The sequence below is a fragment of the Eschrichtius robustus genome, chromosome 12 (genome assembly GCF_028021215.1).
Source record: "Eschrichtius robustus isolate mEscRob2 chromosome 12, mEscRob2.pri, whole genome shotgun sequence".
NCBI lineage: Eukaryota > Metazoa > Chordata > Mammalia > Artiodactyla > Eschrichtiidae > Eschrichtius > Eschrichtius robustus.
In genome coordinates, this window is record NC_090835.1 from 105,223,791 (window position 1) to 105,245,233 (window position 21,443).

Below are 21,443 nucleotides of genomic sequence, written 5' to 3' on the forward strand. Positions count from 1 at the left end.
ATCAGCTCGGGTTTCTCCAGCCTCAGCACTGAGATTTCAGGACCCCTTTGCTGGGGGCCGTCCTGTGCATTGTAGGATGCTGGCAGCATCCCCAGCCTCTGCCCACTAGGTGCCGGTGGCCACCTCACCCCCCCGCCCCCATCCCAGTTGTGACCACCAGATACGTCCGTGGACTCAGTGACAGCTTTCAAAGTCCCAAATTGCTTTACATTCTTTATTCAAATCAGGACTTTGGGTTCAGCATTTTTTTAGGTGCAACACATACAGAAATATCACCATACAGCAGAGCAGCACACAGAAAATTTCCCAAAAAATCCTTAGAATTGAAAAGACATTTTCAAACCACAAAAATATAATCATCCTTTTAAAAACTGAGGAGAAACACAAGGGCTGGGTTTGGACTACAGTAGTTCTCAGTTTAAATAAACAGTATCAAAAATCACATTCACAGAAATCTGTTACTCACCCCAGACATTCCACGGGGCACATTGCTCGGGCAGATCTCAAAAGGCAGGGTAATGAGGTTATTTCCTCTCACATTGTTAGAAGGAACTGTACAAAATTCCATATAATCACATTAAAATATCCTGCCTGGAAGAGTGCCCACTCTTGCCACTGCCGCATGGCTGATAAAGGACCACTCAGGCCCCCTGGTTCCAGCTCGCGAGGGCAGGCTCTGTGCCCCCAACAGCCATGGTCATCTTGGACCCTGAGATCCGCCCCTGCCCCGCACAGGGCTGGGAGCCCCTGTCGAGTCAGAGCTGTCACAGGCTGTCCCCTGAGAGAGCTCGGGGATCCCAGACACACCTGGGTGAGCTACATTGCACTTTCAGACCCTGGAGGAGTGACGTGGGTGTTTGGTGACATTGCAATGGCCGTGGACCTCAACCACGCCGGGCTCTGGGCTCACCTGCGAAAGTCACACCGTCGCTCACAAAGGGAGCGCCTTCACAGAAGCCAGAACTTGTTGCCAGACAATGCCCAGCCTCCGCTGTCACATACAGGTAACACGTCATAGGTGTCTGCCAGGGCCCCTCATGCCTGTACCTACAGAGGATGGTGCCGACGGCTTCAGAAACCCTTGGCTCTAACAAGTTCATCTGGTGAGGTCTCCTGAGCCACCTGGATGTGGCAGAGTCGAAAGCAAAGGCCCAAGATGCTTTGCCTTGGCCTTCACGGCAGCCTTCAGCCCACTTGGCCCAGGCCAGGGCCTTGGGGCAGGGGAGGCTGCCACAGGCAGGCCCAGGCCCAAAGCAGCGCTTCCTCCCCTGCACCTTCTCCTGGCTCCATTCTGGTGGGCCATGCAGGGCAGGGCAGCCCCCAGCTTCAGAACTCAACACCTTAACACAGCCGTTTTGAAGGTGTTTCCTCGGCCAGAAAAACTAGTCTTTCAGGGCAATCACACCAATAGAGAAATTCATTTTAATGACTATCTGGTCAACAGCAAAGTCCAAAATCACTCAGGATCTGGTAAAAGCAACCTCGAGTTCAGATTTGGGGGTCGGGGGGCGGGGAGGATGGGAGCTAAGCAGGGGACTCACAGATTTTTCTAAACGTGGACTATTCTTTTTCCCAAAAGAACATATTGTGTATTTCATTGTTAAGGACTTGCCTGCAATTTAGTATCCATTTATATCTGTACTTATCCACATAATATCAATTTTTAGATATCCCAGGGACCTTCAGACTGAATTAGATTTATATTTACAATCCTAATACAACAAATAGACCTCACTAATTTCAGGGTCGGCACTTCATTGTGACATGGGTAACACACAGGCTTTGGGATTTTCTGGCTGAAAAATATAATTTTATAAACAACATGCCTTAAGTCTGTGCATAAAAACACAACTTCTTAACCAGACTGAAAGGGACATACAAATGGAATTCTCTAGGCCATTTAAAGTGGTTCTGAATATAAACGCACATTTCCTTTTATATAAATGAGACAAAACCGAACTCCCTCCGAGAAATAGTAACCTCTTCCACCTACTTAGGGTATGCAAGATCCTGCTTCAGCTGCCCCAGAACAGCCTCCTGATAACAGGGGTTCTTCACCCAAAGCTGTCCAGAGAGGCACTGGACCCACAAACACTCTAGAGAGCCCTGCCAGGGGCCCCTATAAAGACCGTGAGTTTCCCATAACCATAAACTTCTTGTCTTTTGGAGTGGATGCTTCCTCAACATAACACATGTAGCTCTTTGTAGAAAGGCCTTCTGTGGGATGTGCTCATGAATTTTTCAACTTGGAGATTAAATGTTCCAAGCTTAGTTCACGAAACCCACCCGCTTTCAATCTTTATTCAATTCAGATTTTCAGACCGAGTTTCCCATTTTGGGATACTTTAGGATGCTGTTGGTTCTCCTGGGGCAGTGACTTGAGCTAACAAGTTTCAGAGAACCTGAGCAGTGCCAACAATATGAATGGGATGAGTAATGACACTGCTCTAATTTCTTTAAGTCTGTAAGTGTCTCTAAAATGTCTTTGCTTTACCAGAGGTGTTTGTGTATCTAAAGATTTTCCGGGCTGAACTGGCTCTGAACTCATGACCTAAATAGACTTCTACTCTTCTGTTAGATCCACCAGGCACACCTCACTAGCCCATCTTAAAAGCAAGCCCTTGATCTTCGCCATCTCAAAAAATCTCCATTCAGCCCAAATGTCACTCACTTCTTTCCTTGCCAAAATGTGTCTACTCACAGGGGGCAAAGCCAAAGAACTAAACCCTACAAGATGCAAATACAACGTCTCCCAAAAAGATTTAAAGGCGTTTAGGTCCTAATGAACCTAAAGTTATAGTGTTAGCTCTCTAGCAACCAGCCCTTGGAGGGTTAAAGGACCATTTAGGGCTGCGTCCTGAAAATCTCCCCGATCAGGGGAGGGAGTCCAAAGGGGAACAAGGAAACACAGCTGGTCACCTAGTGGAAAGTGTCCATCACTAGTCCCGAGGAGAAGCCAGGGTCAGCCTCTTCCGGGGGTTTCCAGGCACCGGCCCGCTTATTGACAATAAGGCCAGGATGGCCCTGTAGGAGGACAGCTGGGGTCACTGGCCTGGGCCCAGGTTGTCGGTTTCTGCCCTGCTCCCAGCCCCTTGCCGCTGTGACTGTACAAAACACAACCCCCATCCTGAAGACCGTCCAGGCCTGGCATCACGGGGACTGACGGGGCAAAGCTGGATAGCAAACAGCTCACTGTTTGCCAGGGCTGCCTGTTAAGTTACCACATGCCATGGTGCCCTCTTTGAACCTATAAACCCGTGTCCACTGCATGAGCCGAAAAGGCACATCTGTCAGTTCCATGTCACACGAAGGCAAAGCCTGCCATTTCCTCCTGAAGGCTGTTCCTTGCACTCCTGACACAGTACACACGACACAGACCACAATTCCCCAAGTGCTCCAAGCCACATGCTCCTAAGAAACAAGCAAATGAGTCGGGGAATGAGAAAACTTAGCATACTAAAATGTGCAAAACCTGTTGTACCAGAAAGCAGAAATACGGACAACTCGTAAAATGATATAGCAAGAGTCCAACGCAAATCTCCAAAAATGAAATGAGCAGGTTCTGCGTGGCTCAAAACCCACCGCATCACCGGGGAAGCCCTGCCCCGCTCAGGGCAGAAGGAGGGCCCGGCAGGTGAGGGCGCAGCCAGGTGGAAAACGCACTGCGCACCTGTCAGAAGGTTCCCGTCCCTACAGCCCAGGCTCTGGATGACAAATGCCCACTCCCTGGTGCCGTAGGAAAGCTGCCTGAGCTGTGGCCCTGCTGCCTGGACAGAGACACTTGGTGGCCCCAGCGCTCGACCAGCTCCCAGGCTCCAGTGCCCACACCCTGGCGCGGGGTCCTGGCCTCCCCAGTTAGGTCTTGGAAGCGACTGGTCACCTTGCTTCATAAACCTGGGGCTTATCAGGGGACATTTGTTCCGTACAGAAGGCCACATTTCCAGCCACTGCTTCTGACACGTGTTTTTTGTTTGTTTGTTTTTTTGCCACACCACGCAGCTTGCAGGATCTTAGTTCCCGCACCACGGATTGAACCCTTGCCCTCAGCAGTGAAAGTGCAGAGTCCTAACCACTGGACCGCCAGGGAATGCTCTTCTGACACTGTTGTTTAGATTGGAACACACACTTCATTCAACATCCCCTGACCCAGTGATCCATGGACCCCCTTGCTTATAGAGAAGAAACTGGAGTCTGTCTGGTGGAGGTCAGGATCATTAGCTGAGCTAAGCAGAACTTAGTTTTTGATCACTAGAGCTGGGTGAGATGTTGAAGCTATTACATTTTCAAATAGAATGACCCTCACTTATCAAGTTGTGATAAATATGACCACAAAAAGCCAAGCTGCATTGTGGGAATTTTGCTTTGGAGATAAGTGTGTGTGTGTTCATTCCATTCAGGAAATACAGTCGTAAATACTTCCTCAGTACTGCCTCTTCCTTTGAAACTTTTCAGAAACAAACAAACAAAAAGACCTATTTTAACGTCCTTACATTTCTTCACAAAGTGAAGTCTACAATAAAAAGTTGGCACTTCATAAAATAAAACTGACATTTAGAAGACTGCCAGTTCTAGGAGTTTGAAAGGCTATAACCACATGCAGAAAAACTGGGCTATTGAAAATATTTTACAAATTTCTGAACCTTAGAAGAGCTTTTCTCCAAGATTTATGGGAGAACAAAACTAGATTTTCTTTCCCAACAGCCACGTTTGAAGTTCTTATATTGTTAAATAAGTACTCTTAAAATTGTTTGAATTCCAAAATATACTTTTGAAAATCAGTAATGGTTTTTATAAGAATAAAATTTTTGCTGTAAATACCTCTTAAAAATCCATTTCTTATGTATTTTATTCTAGATTTAATGGGTTACCATTTTAAAAGATACCAGACAAGAGGCTCTCTATTTTGATCATTATATTGTGTTCCTAATTTAATTTTAAGTAATCTAAAACAATTCAAAAGAGTGCATTACTACCATATAAACTAGCATTTCAGACTGTGTTATAGGCCATAACACTATCAATACTTTTCAACTAAAATGTATTCATAAATACATACGAAAAATATAAAATGTATTTAGGTGTTGTTATTATGCAGTAATGTGCTTTTAAAAAGGAAGTGATATACCAGGCCCAATACCAGACATAGAATGAAAAGGCTTGATTGCATTTGTATTTAGTAGCAGAAAAATAAGTTATGTAATTCTAATAAATGCTTATTGTTATTGATTTTTTATAAGCACATGTGAATTAGGTATTGTTTCATCCACGTGACCATTTTTTAGTCTGCTTTACTCCAAGAGTAAATTGTAATTCATTAACTTGATGGCTTTCCACTAATAAATTGGTACTTAAATTTTTTTTCCATGATTAGTTACCCCTGGCAAACACTGCTATAGTCAAAAAGGATGTCTACAAACCAGAGTTAAATGTAAATATTCCTATAGCTTGAGACATCCCATTTTGAGGCATCGAAATATCTGGCAGTTTTTTGTAGCTTGATGTTAATTCAGATGGGTGCTATATTTTAGCTGCCTTGACTTTCTGTTATTTCTTAGAAGTAAGAAGCAGGTAGATTCTCCTCCCCAGTACAGTAATAATTGCACATTTGGTGTCTTAGTGTTTACTGTAACCAACCAAGATTCCTGAGAGTAATGTAACCAGTTTTATCTTTACCCAAAGGAGGTTTACTTCAAGTGACAGATTTTACTAAAAGTTTAACTGCTTTATTAAGTATGACTCTCAACATAGAGTTTAAAAAAAATACTACTTCTCTAGAGCAGGGGTTGGCAGACTTTCTACAAAGGGCCAGATAGTAAATATTTTAGACTTTGCCATATGGTCTCTGTTGCATCTGCTCAACTCTACTCTTGTAGCAGGAAAGCAATCATGGATAGTATGTGAATGAACGTGCATGGCTGTGTCCCTATAAAACTTTACTTATGGACACTGAAATTTGAATTTCATACAATTCTCATGTGTCACGAAAATAGTATTCTTCTTTTGAATTTTTCCAAATATTTAAAAATGTAAAAAACATTCTTAGCTCTCAGGCCCTACAAGAACAGGCTTCAGGCTGAATCTGGCCCATGGGCTGTAGGATACCTACCCGGGTTCTTAGGAAGCAACAGTGAAACAATCCCTCCTTAAAGATCAGCATTACAAAACCAACTGATTGTACTAGCCCTGTGCTCGAACATGTGAAAACCAGAGAAAGACAAGTTACCAAGGCAGGACCAAGGTATGAAGACATCCAGTCCTCAGGAGGCCCGCCAGCCCTGATCTTGGCATCCACAGCCATCAGCAGTGAACGAAGAAGGCCAACCAGGCTGGTGCCCACCGGATTCGGAGCAGAATTTTCTTGCTGGGCATGCTTCATCATTCAAGCCACCACTCCCTGCTGTGGCTCCAAGAGGGACAGAAGGCCACCTTTCCGTCCCTCATCTCCCCGGCCTGGAGTCCAGCCACCGAGAGTCCGGCTTCTCTGACTGCTAATGGCCCAGGAGTCTAGCAGCTACGACGTGCTTTGCCTACACATCGCGGCTGGAGGCTGGAGGCCAAAGACCGCCTCCGACGGCTCACCGCCAAGGCCTGCCGATTACGACGGCATTTCAACTCACCAAGCATCTTATTTTGCCCGGGGAAAGAACGACTTCTCCAGAACACTTTTAAGAACGCTCTAGCCCATTTTGGGAAATCTGGGCCTTTCCACATCAGACAGGAGGGATGGAAGAAGGGAAATTTGAAAATATTGTTGTTTGACTATTTTAAAGTGCAGCATCGTCCGCTGAAGAAGATGGCCCGACTGCCAAGGTCTCCCAAACTGCCGGGACCTGAAATACCAAGTAACAGACGTGCACGTGGCCTTTGCTTTTTCAAAAGGACATTTGTACGCAAGCGCACGAGTCTCAGCAAACATTTCCCAGATCCCACTTAAGAGAAAAGGACTGCCCGGCCAAGGCCCCACCTGGTTTTCTCGAGAAACAGGCCGCGGGCTCCCGCGGGCCCGCAGTTCACGCCGTCCCTCGCCGCGAGGCGGCGGGATGCTTCGACGGCTCCCTGAGACCCGAGGGGACGTCCACAGTTAAAAACACATCCCAAGGTTTTGCAGCCTCGCTCAGGAGTCAGGAGTCTTTTTCGTGGAGAAAGCCACTGCTCGGAATCTTGAGGATTTCTTCCCATTCGACGCGCGGCGAGAACTCCAGAGGCCAAAGCGACGGGAAAGCGGCCGGGAAGGTAGGGCGCTTCGCCGGGTAGGGCTCCGTGCCCGCTGGCGGGATCTGTCTGGGGTGCGAGCTTGCGGGGAGCGGCTCCCTCTCTCCAGGAGGATGGCGCTCCGCAAAGCGTCGCGGCTGCCCCGGCTCCGCGCGCCGCCGGCCCCTTCCCGCGTCGCTGCCGAGGACTGCGGGCTCAGCGCGCGTCGGCAGGGCGCACGTAGCGCAGCGTGTAGTTGGCCCCCGCGTTGTTGTCCCAGTACTCGCCCTGGGCGCAGCGGTAGCGGACGGCGAAGTGGACGGCGGCGCCCGGAGCGTCCGCGTCCTCCCCCTCCTTGGGCTGCAGGCCCGGCGGCAGGCACAGCGCGAAGTGGAAGCGCTCGGCGCTCGGCTCCTCCTCGGCCTCCCCCGGCTCCCCCGACGGCGCCTCTGGAGGCGGCGGCTTCCCTGGCTCGGGCCGCAGCTCGGCCGGCACGTCCAGGAAGGAGCGCCACTCGGTGAAGGTGTAGCGCACGGCCACGACGCGCGGCCCCGGGCAGCCCAGCACCCGGCCGGAGCCGGTCACCTCCGCGCCCCAGGGTGCCGAGCACTGCACGCGCTCCAGGCACACGCGCTGTCGCCGCAGGCGCTCGGCTGCGGCGCTCGGCCCGGGGAGCTCGAAGAGAGGCCGCAGCCGGGGAGGCGGTGCGCGGAGGGGCGCGGCCGCCGCCGCCGCCGCGGCCAGCAGGCCCGGGAGCTGCTCCAGGTCCTCGGCGCGCGCCGGGAGGCTGCGCAGGCGGGAGAGCACGGCGGGCGGCACCTGCGGCTCCTCGGCCTCGCTGAAGTGCTTCACGCTGGCCAGGCTCAGCCCCAGCGCGTCCGCGAACTGCACCCGCTTCTTGCACTTGGCGCAGCAGCCCGGGCCGTGCGGCGCGTCCTCGGCCCTCTCGCCGCCCTCCGCATCCGGCCCCGGGGCAGGCGGCTGCCGCCGCTGCAGGAACTTGGCCGCCTGCAGGGTCGGGTCGGCGGGCAGAGAGCAGGAGCGCGCGCGGCAGCGGCAGCGGCGGCGGCTTTCCAGCGGCTCCTCCGGCTCCCGGGGGGCAGCCTCTTCCTGCGGGCACGGGGACTCGGCGTCGGGGCTCGGGGCCGCCGACGTGCCGCCGCCGTCCCCGCCACCCTCGGTGCAGAGGACGCCCGGGGCGGGCGGCTCCTCGGCAGGCGGGGTGTCTTCAAAAGGCGCAGGTCCCGGCGCCTCCAAACTTAGCAGCAGCGCCCGCGGGGGCTCCATGACGCCGTCTGGCCCCGGGACTTGTTCTCTGGAGACCTGACGCCTGGGGTGGTGGAAGAAGCGCGCAGCGCCCGCCCCGGCCCGAGCGGAGAAGGCAGTCCCAGTCGGGAGGCCCCGGGTTTTAGCCGGGGTGCCCAGCGCGGAGCGGGAGGAGGATGCGGGCCGGGCCGGGCGCGGCCGCTCGGTGTCGCGCCTGCCCGCGGCGGGGGAGGGCCCGGCGCCCGGAGGCGCGGCCGCTGGGCCCGGGCGGGCGGGGTCCGAGGGCTCCGCGGAGACGGGGGACGGCGCGGAAGTCGGGGCTCCCTTTCACCCCCTCCCGCCCAGCGGGCCCGCGCCCGCCCTGCCTCCGGAGCTCCGGGTGAACTCGCGCTCAGCTTCCGTCGTTCTCCAGTCCGCAAAGTTGGCCCCGCGGGTCCCGACGGGCCTGCCCTCTGGAGGGTCGCAGGGCGGTCTCCTCCCGGCGGTCGCATCGGCCCAGGAGGTCCCCGGGGCAGGCGCACAACTGCGGGAAACTCGCCAGCGGGGACGGTATCTTCCTTCCTCCCCAAGTTCTGGGCGCTCGGAAGCGGGCCCGGCCCGGCGCGGGGGGCACTCGGACCAGTTGTGGGGCGGAGGCGGTGCGGGGACGCGCGGGGCCGGGGCCGGGGGGAGGCGGGCCGCCGCCAGCCGAGAGCGACCGGAGGCCATTCCCGCGGGGCCCGGGGGCACGTCCCCGCTCCTCCCCTCGTCCCGCCCGCCGCGCTCCGAGCTCGGGCCTGAGCAGAGGGGCCCTCGGGACGCGCGCCACAGCCCCGGCCGCCCGGAGCGGGGGCCGCCGCTCGCCGCCCGCCTTCCAGGGACGCGAACCCGGGCGGGGGGGGGCCGGGGGGAGGGGAGGACACTGGCCGAAGTGTTTTCTCGCTGTTGGTTTTGCTTTGCTTCGTTTCTAGGGCTGACTCCACCTGCCTCTAAGTGGGGGCTTCTCAAACTCTGGCGCGCGTCAGCGTCATCTGGCGGGGGTGTGCGAGCTCACGGCTGGGCCCTACCCTAGGGCTTCGGAGTCAGTAGGCCCGGGATGGGCCCCAAAGTATTTCTAGCAAGAACGTGCTGATGCCGGGTCCCCTTGCTGGGATCTTTCGGGCCCCCCCGTGCCCGGTGTGGAATGCCGTGGCGGCATCTCAACTTGGGGACTTACAAGAGGCCCCAGATAGACCTGGTTTGTCAAGATGGAACAACATCAAGATTTGGGGAAGAAGATGGAACAACATCAAGATTTGGGGAAGAAGGTGGGAACTCCCTGGCGGTCCAGTGGTTAGGACTCCGCGCTTTCCCTGCGGAGGTAAGCCGGGAGGTGTGGGGGGGGAAAAAAAAAAAGATTTGGGAAAGAAGATCACTGTTTTTACATTAACGTAAACATTGACGTATTATGGAGTGAAGTACAAACTTTGCCAACTATCTTAAAGATGAAATAGGACTTCACAGAGACTGTGAGGTTGTGGTGACCCTCTTGGGCTCCGACCTCATTGCGGCTGGAGCTGCTCCAGGGCGGGGACAGGAGGGAGACGAACTTACTTAAGGAGGCCCCGCTCGCAGGGCCCTCGGGCCGTGGTCGCAGCCCTGTCCCACTCTGTTTGGTGGGAACGTCGGAGGTCCCACCCTCGGGGCGCTCTCCATATATCGGGGGAGACCAAGGTTAACCAGAAAGCCACACGGGTACATAGAGAGTCAGCCCCTGCAGCAGATGCTAAGAAGGTGGGATCTGACCTGGTCAGGGAGGCCAGGGAGCCTCTGCGAGGGAGGAGATTGGGGGCAGCAGTAAGGCTGCAGGGGGGCACCTTTCAGCCCTACAGAGGCCCTGGGGGAAGGGGAGGGGAATGCGCAAGAGTGCCCGCAGGCGGCGCCTCCTTCCAGGATCCTAAGGCAGCCTCTGACTATTGTAGCCGGCAAGGTGGGCTGGTACCCACCTTGCTCACAAGTGTCCCACCCCTCCCCCAGGCGGCCGGCCCCCTCATCCAGAAGAGCTCCTGTCTCATCCGACCCTAGGAGGGGTTCAGGAATGAGCAAGTGACCCAGCCAGTAAGACGCGAGGGGGACGTCCGAGAGGAAGCTTCCATCCTTTTGCCAAGAGGAGGTGCGACGGTGCTATAGCGCCCACGACAGTCGAGGCCACCTTGCCAACCTTCAGAGGTGACGCGATTCCTGAGCGTGGGAAACACAGGGTCCTTGAGGCACTCGGGTTTCTCAGTGTGAAGGCTACTGGCATTGTGAGCAGGACAGTTCTTTGTTGTGACCGTCCGCTGCAAACAGTCTGAGATCCTTAACATCCATGAGCCCTACCCTCAAAATGCCGCTAGCAGCCCCAGGAACCGTGACAACGGAGAAATCCGTACCCCTGTTTGCAAACACCCCAGCTTGGGGGGGTGGCACGGCCCCTCCGTCACTGAGAACCAAGGAGCTTGGTCTTTGGACCTCCTACCATGTGAGGTTTCAAAAATAAATAAATAAATACAACTTTCTGGTTCAGTCAGCGTGACTGGGCTTTCTGCCGCTTGCAGACCAGCGTCCTAACAGGATGGCATTATTATCATAATTTTGAAAGAAAGAGTAAATGGAGCCTCACAGAGGTCAAGGGATGTGCTCTCAACTCGTAGGGGATAGAGCGGGATCGGCTCCAGGTGTAACCCCAGAGCTTGGCCGTTTCCTCCCTGTCTGCTTGCCCTCCAGTCACGTGGAAGTTTCTCTGAACTTTCCTGTTCTGCGTTTTCTCCTTCCCACCAACTTCCCCCAAAAGAACAAACCTGGCTGATTTGTTTGGTGGGGGGGAAAAAAAATGAAGGGGCAAAAAAACAAAGGATAGGATATTTATGTGGACAAAAACTGATATATACAGAACACATCTCTGTGTGTGCCTGGCGTATTTCTGGAAAGATCTTGTCAACAGAGGAATGGCTCTGGGGAGCCGTACCAAGGGACTGGGGGCGAGAGGTGGGAGGGAAACTCGCTTTTCATGGAATCCTTTGTCTCGTGCAGATGTCTTGTGCGCAGCCCTGATGGAGGAGTCGTAGCCTGCTGTGACACCACTGTGCACATCTACGTATGCTCCAGACCCCTCACCCGACATCATGTGACTCCATCCGCTTTCACACTCTCCTGTCTAGTCCCCTTCAGATGACATTTTCTGCAAAGCTCCCCTAGGAACCCCCTGGGCTGATGTGAGCCGAGGCAGCAGGGCCCCAGGCCTGCCTGAGAAAGGGCAGTTCTACCTGGTTTACACATTGGGCTTCGCCAAGCTTTGGTTTGAGCAAAGCATTCCACAGCAGAACCACAAATGTCACCATCACCATCCTCACCATCATATTAAAACCAGCACTCTCGAGGACGCTCTTCCCTTGAAAGTACTGGTGCTCTCCTCGTTGCCTGGAGCGTCCTGCCACCTCCACTTACTGAACTTGCCTGGTCTTTAAGGCAGTTTCCAAATTTTTGCCTCCTTTGGGACGTTTTTCTGGAACAGCCCAGTTAGTAATGATGACTTCTGCTCAGAGGCAGATTTATGGTGAAACTACGGAAGCGTAAGTGTTCTCGGGCCCCTTCTGATGTGTTCGCATAGTCATGCAATGAAGTAAAATACATATTTTATGGCAAGATAAGAAAAATTTAAACATCCATTTTTTTCTCTGCTCATTTGGGCCTTCTCACTACCCCTTAGAGTGTATTTCGCCTCTGCGTTAACCAGACCTCCTTAGGAGATACCATTCCTTCCTTTTTTTTTTTTTTTTAATATTTAATTATTTATTTATTTATTTATGGCTGTGTTGGGTCTTCGCTTCTGTGCGAGGGCTCCCCCCAGCTGTGGCAAGCGGGGGCCACTCCTCATCGCGGCGCGTGGGCCTCTCACCACCGCGGCCTCTCCTGCTGCGGAGCACAGGCTCCAGACGCGCAGGCTCAGCAATTGTGGCTCACGGGCCCAGCCGCTCCGCGGCACGTGGGATCCTCCCAGACCAGGGCTCGAACCCGCGTCCCCTGCATTGGCAGGCAGACTCCCAACCACTGCGCCACCAGGGAAGCCCACCATTCCTTCTTAATCTTACAGAGTCAGGATGACCCACTACTTGCTTTGTATATGCAGATCTGGATTGTATAAACTGTAAATAATACATCATTTGACGTATAACCCTTTGTCTCAAAAACTTACATAACTGTGCTTTGACAGTCCTCAGAGCTTTCTGAAAGACTGTCTCCCCGATTAAAATCGTCAGGTTGGCCTGAATACAATTTTCCATTTCTTTATTAGATCAACTATCAGTTTTTTTCCTCAACATAGTTTTTTTCATCGACAATACCATCTTAACAAATAACCATATATATGTAGAGAAGAGACAAGACAAGGAAAGGGGGTTTATAGTTTTAGGAGTGGCGAACCCAGGAAGACAAATATATGAGAGAAACTCATGGAAGATAAGGGTTGTCTAGTAAGGTTTGTTGTGTAGATTCCTCTGGTGCTGTCTCTGGGCTGATAAGAGCCTAGAATCAATGAGTCTCTGAGTTCTCCTCCTCTTCCTGGTATGAGGGAGGGAGACAGCTTCGAAAATGGAAATTATGTCCAGCTTTTAGCCAGATTCGGGGAGGGCAGAGAGGGTTTTTTTCTTGATCTTCTCAACGTCGTTTCTTGATTTTCTTCAGCTCAAAATAATCCTTATGCCAAAGTGGCACATTTTGGGGTGACCTGTTCTGATGGCCTCCAGTGTTGAGTGTGATCCCCTGTCCTTTAGCATGAGCAGGGCCTAGGGATGCCTTCCTACGCAACAGTGATGGGGTGTCACTTCTGTGATTAGGTCTCTTGCTGGCACTGAAGAAGCCAGCTGCCGTGTTATGAGATGCTCTGGGGAGGCTCGTGGGGAAAGGAATACTTTTTGATGGTTATCATGTGAAATAGAATTGATCAGAGCCCTGGGGACTTCCCTGGAGGTCCAGTGGTTGAGACTTAGACTTCCAATGCAGGGGGTGCGGGTTCGATCCCTGGTCGGGGAGCTAAGATCCCACATGCCTTGCAGCCAAAAAACCAAAACATCAAACAGAAGCAATATTGTAACAAATTCAATAAAAACTTTAAGAATGGTCCACATTAAAAAAAAAAATCTAAAAAGAATTAAAAAGTTGATCAGAGTCCTGTGTTTGGGGGCACAAACCTATAATACAACTTTTACAGCTGATACATGAAGGAAACTTGAAGGGGATGTTCCAAAATGTTCCTACAAAAATATAGGGGGAAAACATATGATAGAAGCATTTTAGGTAATTAAAAAATTATGTTTTCTGGATTTTGTGATGTTTGTGGTATAGGTTAGGTTTTTAATAATTTATACTTTGTTGTTATTTATTTCCTTATTCTAAATATTCATATTCTTACCTAATTTTTACTTGTAATTTTGTAATCTTTTTCTTAAAGAAGCCTCCCTTCTCCCCTGTCCACAATTATATGTTTCTGCCTCCATATAACCGGGATCTGCCCCCTTTTTTTTTTTTTTTTCTAGTTCTGTTTTTATTTAAAATTTCAGGGACTTCCCTGGCGGTCCAGTGGTTAGGACTCCACACTCTCACTGCCAAGGGCCCCGGGGTTCAATCCCTGGTCTGGGAACTAAGATTCCATAAGACACACGCACAGACAAAAAAAACAAAAATACAATTTCGATGTTTTGTTTCTCAGGGATTTTTTGCAATAATTTGGATTTTTTAAATATTGAATTAAAATGTTATTTATCTTGATTGCTGAGTTTTTTGGTGCCTCTTAAATTTTGTGCCCAAAGCAGGTGCCCATCTTACCTCACCTGAGTCCTGGCCCTGTTTCTTGGAGGTAGGTGAAGCAAAAGCTGAGAGATGTTTTCTTCCTCAGCAGCCCATCCTGACTCCTTGGGTTAAGGTTTTTGTTTTGTTTTGGCCGCACTGCGTGGCTTGCAGGATCTCAGTTCCTGAGGAGGGATTGAACCTGGGCCACAGCAGTGATAGCACCGAATCCTAACCATTAGACCACCAGGGAACTCCCGGCTTAAGATTTCATTTAATGTGGTCTTGAAAAAAAATTTTTTTAAGTGTATGTACCATATGCCTGTACATGCACAGAGTATATTTGAAAAGTTATTTTAATTAATTTATTTATTTATTTTTGGCTGCGTTGGGTCTTCGTTGCTGCGCACGGGCTTTCTCTAGTTGCGGCGAGCGGGGGCTACTCTTCGTTGCTCTGCGCGGGCTTCTCATTGCGGTGGCTTCTCTTGTTGTGGAGCACGGGCTCCAGGCGCACGGGCTTCAGCAGTTGTGGCTCGCGGGCTCTAGAACGCAGGCTCAGTAGTTGTGGCGCATGGGCTTAGTTGCTCCGCGGCATGTGGTATCTTCCCGGACCAGGGCTCGAACCCGTGTCCCCTGCATTGGCAGGCGGATTCTCAACCACCAGGGAAGCCCTGAAAAGTTATTTTAAAAACTAGTAATACAGCGTGCTTTGTGGGAGGGCAAAGGAAATGACAGGGAGGAAGCTTGCCTTGGAGACTTGCCTTAGAACATGTATTTTTAAATTTTTAAGGGAAAAATTTCTAAAGATAAATATTTTTTTTTCTTATTACAAAAGCAATACTTATTCACTATGGGAAAATTAGGCAATACAGATAAAGTAGGAAGCAGAAAGTATAACCGTTCATAATCCCATCACTCAACAATAATCCTATTAGTTAATATCTTTTCCTATCTGCCCCATTCGCTTCTGCAAACCCATAGCATTATTGCCTGCTTCGCTGGGATGCTTCTTACCGCTTACTGCCTTGGCTGGTTCTGACTTGTTTCCAAATTTTGTCTCCAATTAGCATATCTCTGCTTGCAGAACAGGGACTGTGTCTAATTGGTCTTCGTTACTTTCCCGGAGTGTAGAATGGGAGGCTTGGTCGGACCTAAAGACCCAAGAGACAGAATAGCTGAGTTCAAACCTCAGCACCACCATTTCTGCAAGTTATGTGACCTCTCTGAGCTGCAGTCTCCTCATCTGTAAAATGGGACCATGTGACTGCCCATGAAGAGGAAAGAGGAAAACCCTTGCAAAATGCTTTGCACAGGGCCCACCATGCTGATGCACAGTAATTGTTTTCCGTTATTACCTGCTAGCACAATGTCTTCATTCATTAATTCACCATATATTTATTGCATGCCTGCTCTGTGCCAGACACTTCTCAGTGCCGGGGACACAACAGTCAACAAAATGCGAGGCTCTGCCTCCCGGGAGCTCACATTTTATAAATTTATTTATTTTATTTATTTATTTTTGGCTGCGTTGGGTCATTGTTGCTGCACACGGGCTTTTCTCTAGTTGCCACGAGCCGGAACTACTCTTCGTTTTGGTGCGCGGGCTTCTCATTGCGGTGGCTTCTCTTGTTGTGGAGCACGACTCTAGGTGCACAGGCTTCAGTAGTTGTGGCGCGTGGGCTCAGTAGTTGTGGCTCGCGGGGTCTAGAGCACAGGCTCAGTAGTTGTGGCGCACGGGCTTAGTTGCTCCGCGGCATGTGGGATCTCCCCGGACCAGGGCTCGAACCTGTGTCCCCTGCATTGGCAGACGAATTCTTAACCACTGCACCACCAGGCAAGTCCCATCACATTTTAATGTTGGGATCGGAGACAACACACAAGTACGTGAAATATACAGCATCCCTGATAATGATACCTGCTATGGGATATAAATCTTTGCATGTAGTAGTTACTCATTAGACATGTTGGTTGAGTTGATTTCTTTTCCCTACCCTCCCGTCCCCCATCTTCTCTCGGTCCCGAGATCCCATTTCCAATGTGGTTACATAATGTGAGGCCTAAACTCTCGAGATGGACAGTTGCAGACATGGCCCTGGGCATATGCCTGGAAAGGGCTGCAGCACCCAAGAGCGAAGCCCAGAGGTCACACGACATCTGTACCTGTGACATGGGGAGACGCCAGCAGGTGTCTTGACGTGCATTTTCCTCTGGGTGGTCACACTGTTGTACTCCTAACTTTGCACTCCTCGGCAATCGATGGTCACTGTCCTGTGAAGTCAGGACAGTAAACAGTGGACTGAGCACCGTGCGGGGTGAGAGGTCGGGAGGCGCTGGCTGGACAGTGTGTATGACCCTGTGTGCCCGTCTCCAGCGGTGTCGCCTGGCCTCGTGTTTCTGCTGCAGGAACTGCCACATGTTTACCTTTCCTCTGCTCCCTCCTGACTCTGACGTCCACGAGCCCAACTTGGACCTCCCACTGTGTCAGGGCCAACAGACGACACCACTGTAGGGCAAACACCTGCTTGTCAATAGCAGAAGACCGAAGGCCCAGGGTCAAAATGTATGAGCCCAAGCCTAAAGCAGATCGGAGTGTGGAGACCTGGGATCCTTTTCAAAGGGAAAAATAAAACCTAGGGTGTATCCTTACACTGTGACAATGTCGGGTTCTTGGATTAAATGTGTGAAAGATTATTCCTGCCATATGCCCATAGCCAAGCATTAACATATTAGTTCATACAAATTTTAAACCTTCATACTATATATTAATATTTAATGATTATGATTTCATTATTATGATGGTTGAAATTCCTCAGCCATCATAGTGGACCTTGGGGAATTGGAACAATAATAAAGGAGAGGTAACTGCACTGGAGCCTAAGGTAGAGGGCTGAGTCCCCAAAACCACTGAATGAAGACAAGTGGGTGTGTCATCGAGAGCGAGAGAACTTGGAGCTCGACAGCTAGAGCCCCTGGGTCTCCCCCATGGACCTCTTTGGTCCCAAGATTGGGACAGAGGATGGACAGGGGAGGTGGGGGGGAGACTGGGGAGGCCTTGAGCCCCCCCTTTAGGTTCAAGCATGTGCCAGGCTCTCAGTTGCTGCCGGGCTGGGCAGTAGTGTCACTGAGTGTCTGGAGCAGAGCATGTGATGTCAAAATATTTTCACAGCAATATTAAGACATTACTTGCCTTTTGCACTTCGCAGACATCTGCACTGCGCAAAAGCAGTGGTGGGTAAAACCGTGCCAGCATCATTTAAGAATATCCTAGATAAATCAGTAAAAATTATAAATTTTATTAAATCTCAACACTAGTACCTGACTTTTAATATTCTATGTGACGAAATGGGAAATACGCACAAAGCACTTCTACTACTGACATGTGACGACTGCCCAGAGGAAGAGCACTTGGGAAATTGTTGTGAGTTGAACCAGCTGCTTTTTTTCATGAAACACCATTTTTTCTTAAAAGAATGACGGATAAACCACGGACATTCACATTTGGGCACGTAGAAGACATTTTCTTAAAAATCACTGAAGCGAGTCTCTGACTTCAAGGAAAACAACAGAAAGAATGTGTTGCCAATTCTGAAATCCGAACTCTGAAGGAAAAATTGTAATTTGAAATACTTGCATCTACCACGGGATTGACAGCTTCCCAGCACTTGCAGGCTTCTCTGATGAGATCAGCAGTGAAACAAATGTGACTTTTTACTTATTTATTTATTTTATTTATTCACTTTTGGCTGTATTGGGTCTTCGTTGCTGCACGTGGGCTTTCTCTAGTTGCGGTGAGCGGGGGCTACTCTTCATTGCGGTGCGCGGGCTTCTCATAGCGGCAGCTTCTCTTGTTGCGGAGCACGGGCTTTAGGCATGCGGGCGTCAGTAGTTGTGGCATGTGGGCTCAGTAGTTGTGGCATGTGGGCTCAGTAGTTGTGGCTCACGGGCTCTAGGGCTCAGGCTCAGTAGTTGTGGAGCACGGGCTTAATTGCTCCGCAGCATGTGGGATCTTCCTGGACCAGGGCTCGAACCCGTGTCCCCTGCATTGGCAGGCGGATTCTTAACCACTGCGCCACCAGGGAAGCCCACAAATGTGATTTTTGGTAGTGGCTGATGAAAGGTGGTGATGTTTGGAATATCTGCATTTCTCAGTAAATCAGTATTTTCCAAACAGCCAATGTATGATGTTACAGAATGGTGTGTAGGCCACTGTATATAAAATAGATGAACAACAAGGATCTACTGTAGAGCACAGGGAACTATATTCAATATCTTGTAATAACCTATACTGGAAAAGAATCTGAAAAAGGAGATATATATATACATCTATATATCTGAGTCACTCTGCTGTACCCTTGAAACTAACACAGCATTGTAAATTAACTATACTTCAATTTTTAAAATGGTTAAAAAAAGTTTTTTTAAATTATCGTTGTAGGGCATCTCTGTGCTGGAGATCAACGAGAGGAATAAACTTAAGGTCTTCTCAGGGCTTTTCTGAGCCTGCACCCTTCCTAAGGTATGTGCTGGGACTTTCTAGGTTGCTCTGTATATGTGGTGTCTTTTGAATGTTTTAGTCCTTTAATGTCTGACTCCCAAAGGGGAAAAAAAACAGAATGTAAAAACAAGCACCAGTTCTTTAAATTCTCTGGAAGTTGTTTCAGCTGGAGGCTGCAGGGTTTGTAACAACAGCAGTGAAGGCTGCAGCAATGCGGCCCGTCTCTGTGTCTGCACCTCTGTGATCAGAGCAGCAATCAGTGACCAGAGCACAGATCCCTGTTACTAGAGCACAGATCCCTGTTATTAGAGCACAGATCCCTGTTACTAGAGCACAGGGTCCTTCTTGCCTACGCCAGCTCCTGCAAGCTGCATGCAACCTGTTCTCAGAAACTGTGCTCAGCTGCTTGCCCCGGGGGCTGGAGGATAGGGAATGCTACTGTGATAAGAGCTGAAACTGACCAAACTTAACGACTATGAGAAGTGGTCACAGAGTGTGGTTTTCAACCACCAGTTTTTTCCTTTTTAATTTTATTACTATTTTTTTGTTTAAGAATTTTTTATTGAGGTAGTAATGGTTTATAACATTATACAGATGTGTCGAAATTTTTTTGTTTAAAAAAATTGTGATAAAATAAGACATTAAATTTACCATCCTAACCTTTTTTAAGTGTGCACTTCAGTGGCGTTAAGTACGTTCTCATTGTTGTGCAACCATCACCACTAGAACTCTTTTCATCTTCCCAAACTGAAACTCTTCACTCATTAAACAATAATTCCTCATTCCCCCTGCAACCCAGCCGCTGACAACCACCATCCTACTTTCTGCATCTATGAATTTGATGACTCTAGGTACTTCATATAAGTGCAGTCATACTATGACTGGCTTATTTCACTCAGCATAATATCTTCAAGGTTCATCCATGCTGTAGCTCACGTCAGAATTTCCTTCCTTGGGCTTCCCTGGTGGCACAGTGGTTAAGAATCCGCCTGCTAATGCAGGGGACATGGGTTGAAGCCCTGGTCCGGGAAGATTCCACATGCCATGCAGCAACTAAGCCCATGCGCCACAACTACTGAGCCTGCACTCTAGAGCCCGCGAGCCACAACTACTGAGCCTGCGTGCTGCAACAACTGAAGCCCATGTGCCTAGAGCCCGTGCTCTGCATGCAAGAGAAGCCACTGCAATGAGAAGCCCGCACACTGCAACAAAGAGTAGCCCCCGCTCTCTACAACTAGAGAAAAGCCCGCGCGCAGCAATGAAGACCCACGCAGCCAAAAATAAAATAAATTAGAAGAAAAGAAAAGAATTTCCTTCCTTTTAAAGGCTGAATAATATTCCATTGTGTGTTCATGCCAAAGTTTGTATATCCATTCATCCACTGATGGACACTAGGGCTGCTTCCACCTTTTGGCTACTGTGAATAATGCTGCTGTGAACGTGGGTGTGCAGATCCCTCTCTGAGATCCTGCTTTTGATCCAAGCTACAGAATTTTGAGGTGCTTCATCACATAGCAATAGACAACCAGCACGCTGAGCTGTGGTTAGACCTCCCCAACTGAAATGGTGGGAGGAGGATGGTTACTGAAGCAGAGAAGCGCATTGTCTGTGTCAGAGCGCGGGGTCCAGCTTTAGAGACTAGTCACCGACTTGGTGCCACCAGGACCTCCACTTTGGCGGTGGAAACTCTCACTTCCCTGGCTGTTCGGGAGAGAGGATAAAGCAGGTTACAGAATAGCAGCAGTTTATAAAAGGATTCATGACTGTCGTCAATAAGGAGGAAAGGCTACTCTGTTTGTATTCAGGCTGGACCGGTTGCTAACATGTCCCCTCCACCAGGACGATACTAGAGCCAAGTCTGGAAAATCAGAAGTGATTCGGTCAGGTCAGTGCTGGAGAGTTGAGAACCAAGAATTAAATCAACCTTGGATTTCTCTCTTCTTTGTGTGTGTGGGGTGGGCAGGGGGGCAGGGGGGCAGGGGGGCAAGGGGGCAAGGGGCTGCGCCACACGGCTTGCGGGATCTCAGTTCCCAGACCAAGGATTGAACTTGGGCCACGGCGGTGAAAGCCCGGAATCCTAACCACTAGGCCACCAGGGAACTCCCCCAACCTTGGATTTCATCACAGACCGGATGGGGTGAACTGCCACTGTCGAAGTTCACCAAGGCTGAGGAAGGAAAGGAAGAAACCACGGCCACCTTCCTGGAGCAAGTCCAGTGGAGGTCGGATCCAGGCACCAGGGTGCACCTGGGGCTCCTGCTCTGAGGAGCTGAGCCTCACCCTCTCGAGGTTGGTAGTGGGGAATGAGAGGCTCCCCAACTGTTTGTTTTTTTAAAATTTATTTGTTTATTTATTTATTTATTTATTTTTGGCTGTGTTGGGTCTTCGTTTCTGTGCGAGGGCTTCCTCTAGTTGCGGCGAGCAGGGGCCACTCTTCATCGCGGTGCGCGGGCCTCTCACTATCGCGGCCTCTCTTGTTGCGGAGCACAGGCTCCAGACGCACAGACTCAGTAGCTGTGGCTCATGGGCCCAGCCGCTCCGCGGCATGTGGGATCTTCCCAGACCAGGGCTCGAACCCGTGTCCCCTGCATTGGCAGGCAGATTCTCAACCACTGCGCCACCAGGGGAGCCCTCCCCAACTGTTTTTAAAAATAGTGTATTAATAGAAAATTTGGGTTATACTAAGGCCAACAGATCAGGAGACAATGGC

The 21,443-nt window shown here is 50.4% G+C and overlaps 1 protein-coding gene and 1 long non-coding RNA gene across 3 annotated transcripts; one reads left to right on the forward strand and one right to left on the reverse strand.

The window, feature by feature from the left end:
- Positions 1 to 5,247: 5,247 nt before the first annotated feature.
- Positions 5,248 to 8,602, reverse strand: PPP1R3G (protein phosphatase 1 regulatory subunit 3G). The gene has a single exon (XM_068558202.1). It carries the CDS (start codon positions 8,476 to 8,478, stop codon positions 7,408 to 7,410), a length of 1,071 nt encoding a protein of 356 aa, XP_068414303.1. The 5' UTR covers positions 8,479 to 8,602; the 3' UTR covers positions 5,248 to 7,407.
- Positions 8,603 to 8,743: 141 nt separating this feature from the next.
- On the forward strand, positions 8,744 to 12,075 carry LOC137773506 (uncharacterized). 2 transcript variants are annotated; one of them, XR_011075693.1, is made up of 4 exons: positions 8,744 to 9,006; positions 9,408 to 9,796; positions 10,453 to 10,644; positions 11,488 to 12,075. It is a non-coding gene; the product is annotated as an uncharacterized lncRNA (long non-coding RNA). The 2 variants fall into 2 exon arrangements; XR_011075692.1 differs by lacking the exon at positions 11,488 to 12,075 and having other exon boundaries at positions 10,453 to 10,917.
- Positions 12,076 to 21,443: the final 9,368 nt, after the last annotated feature.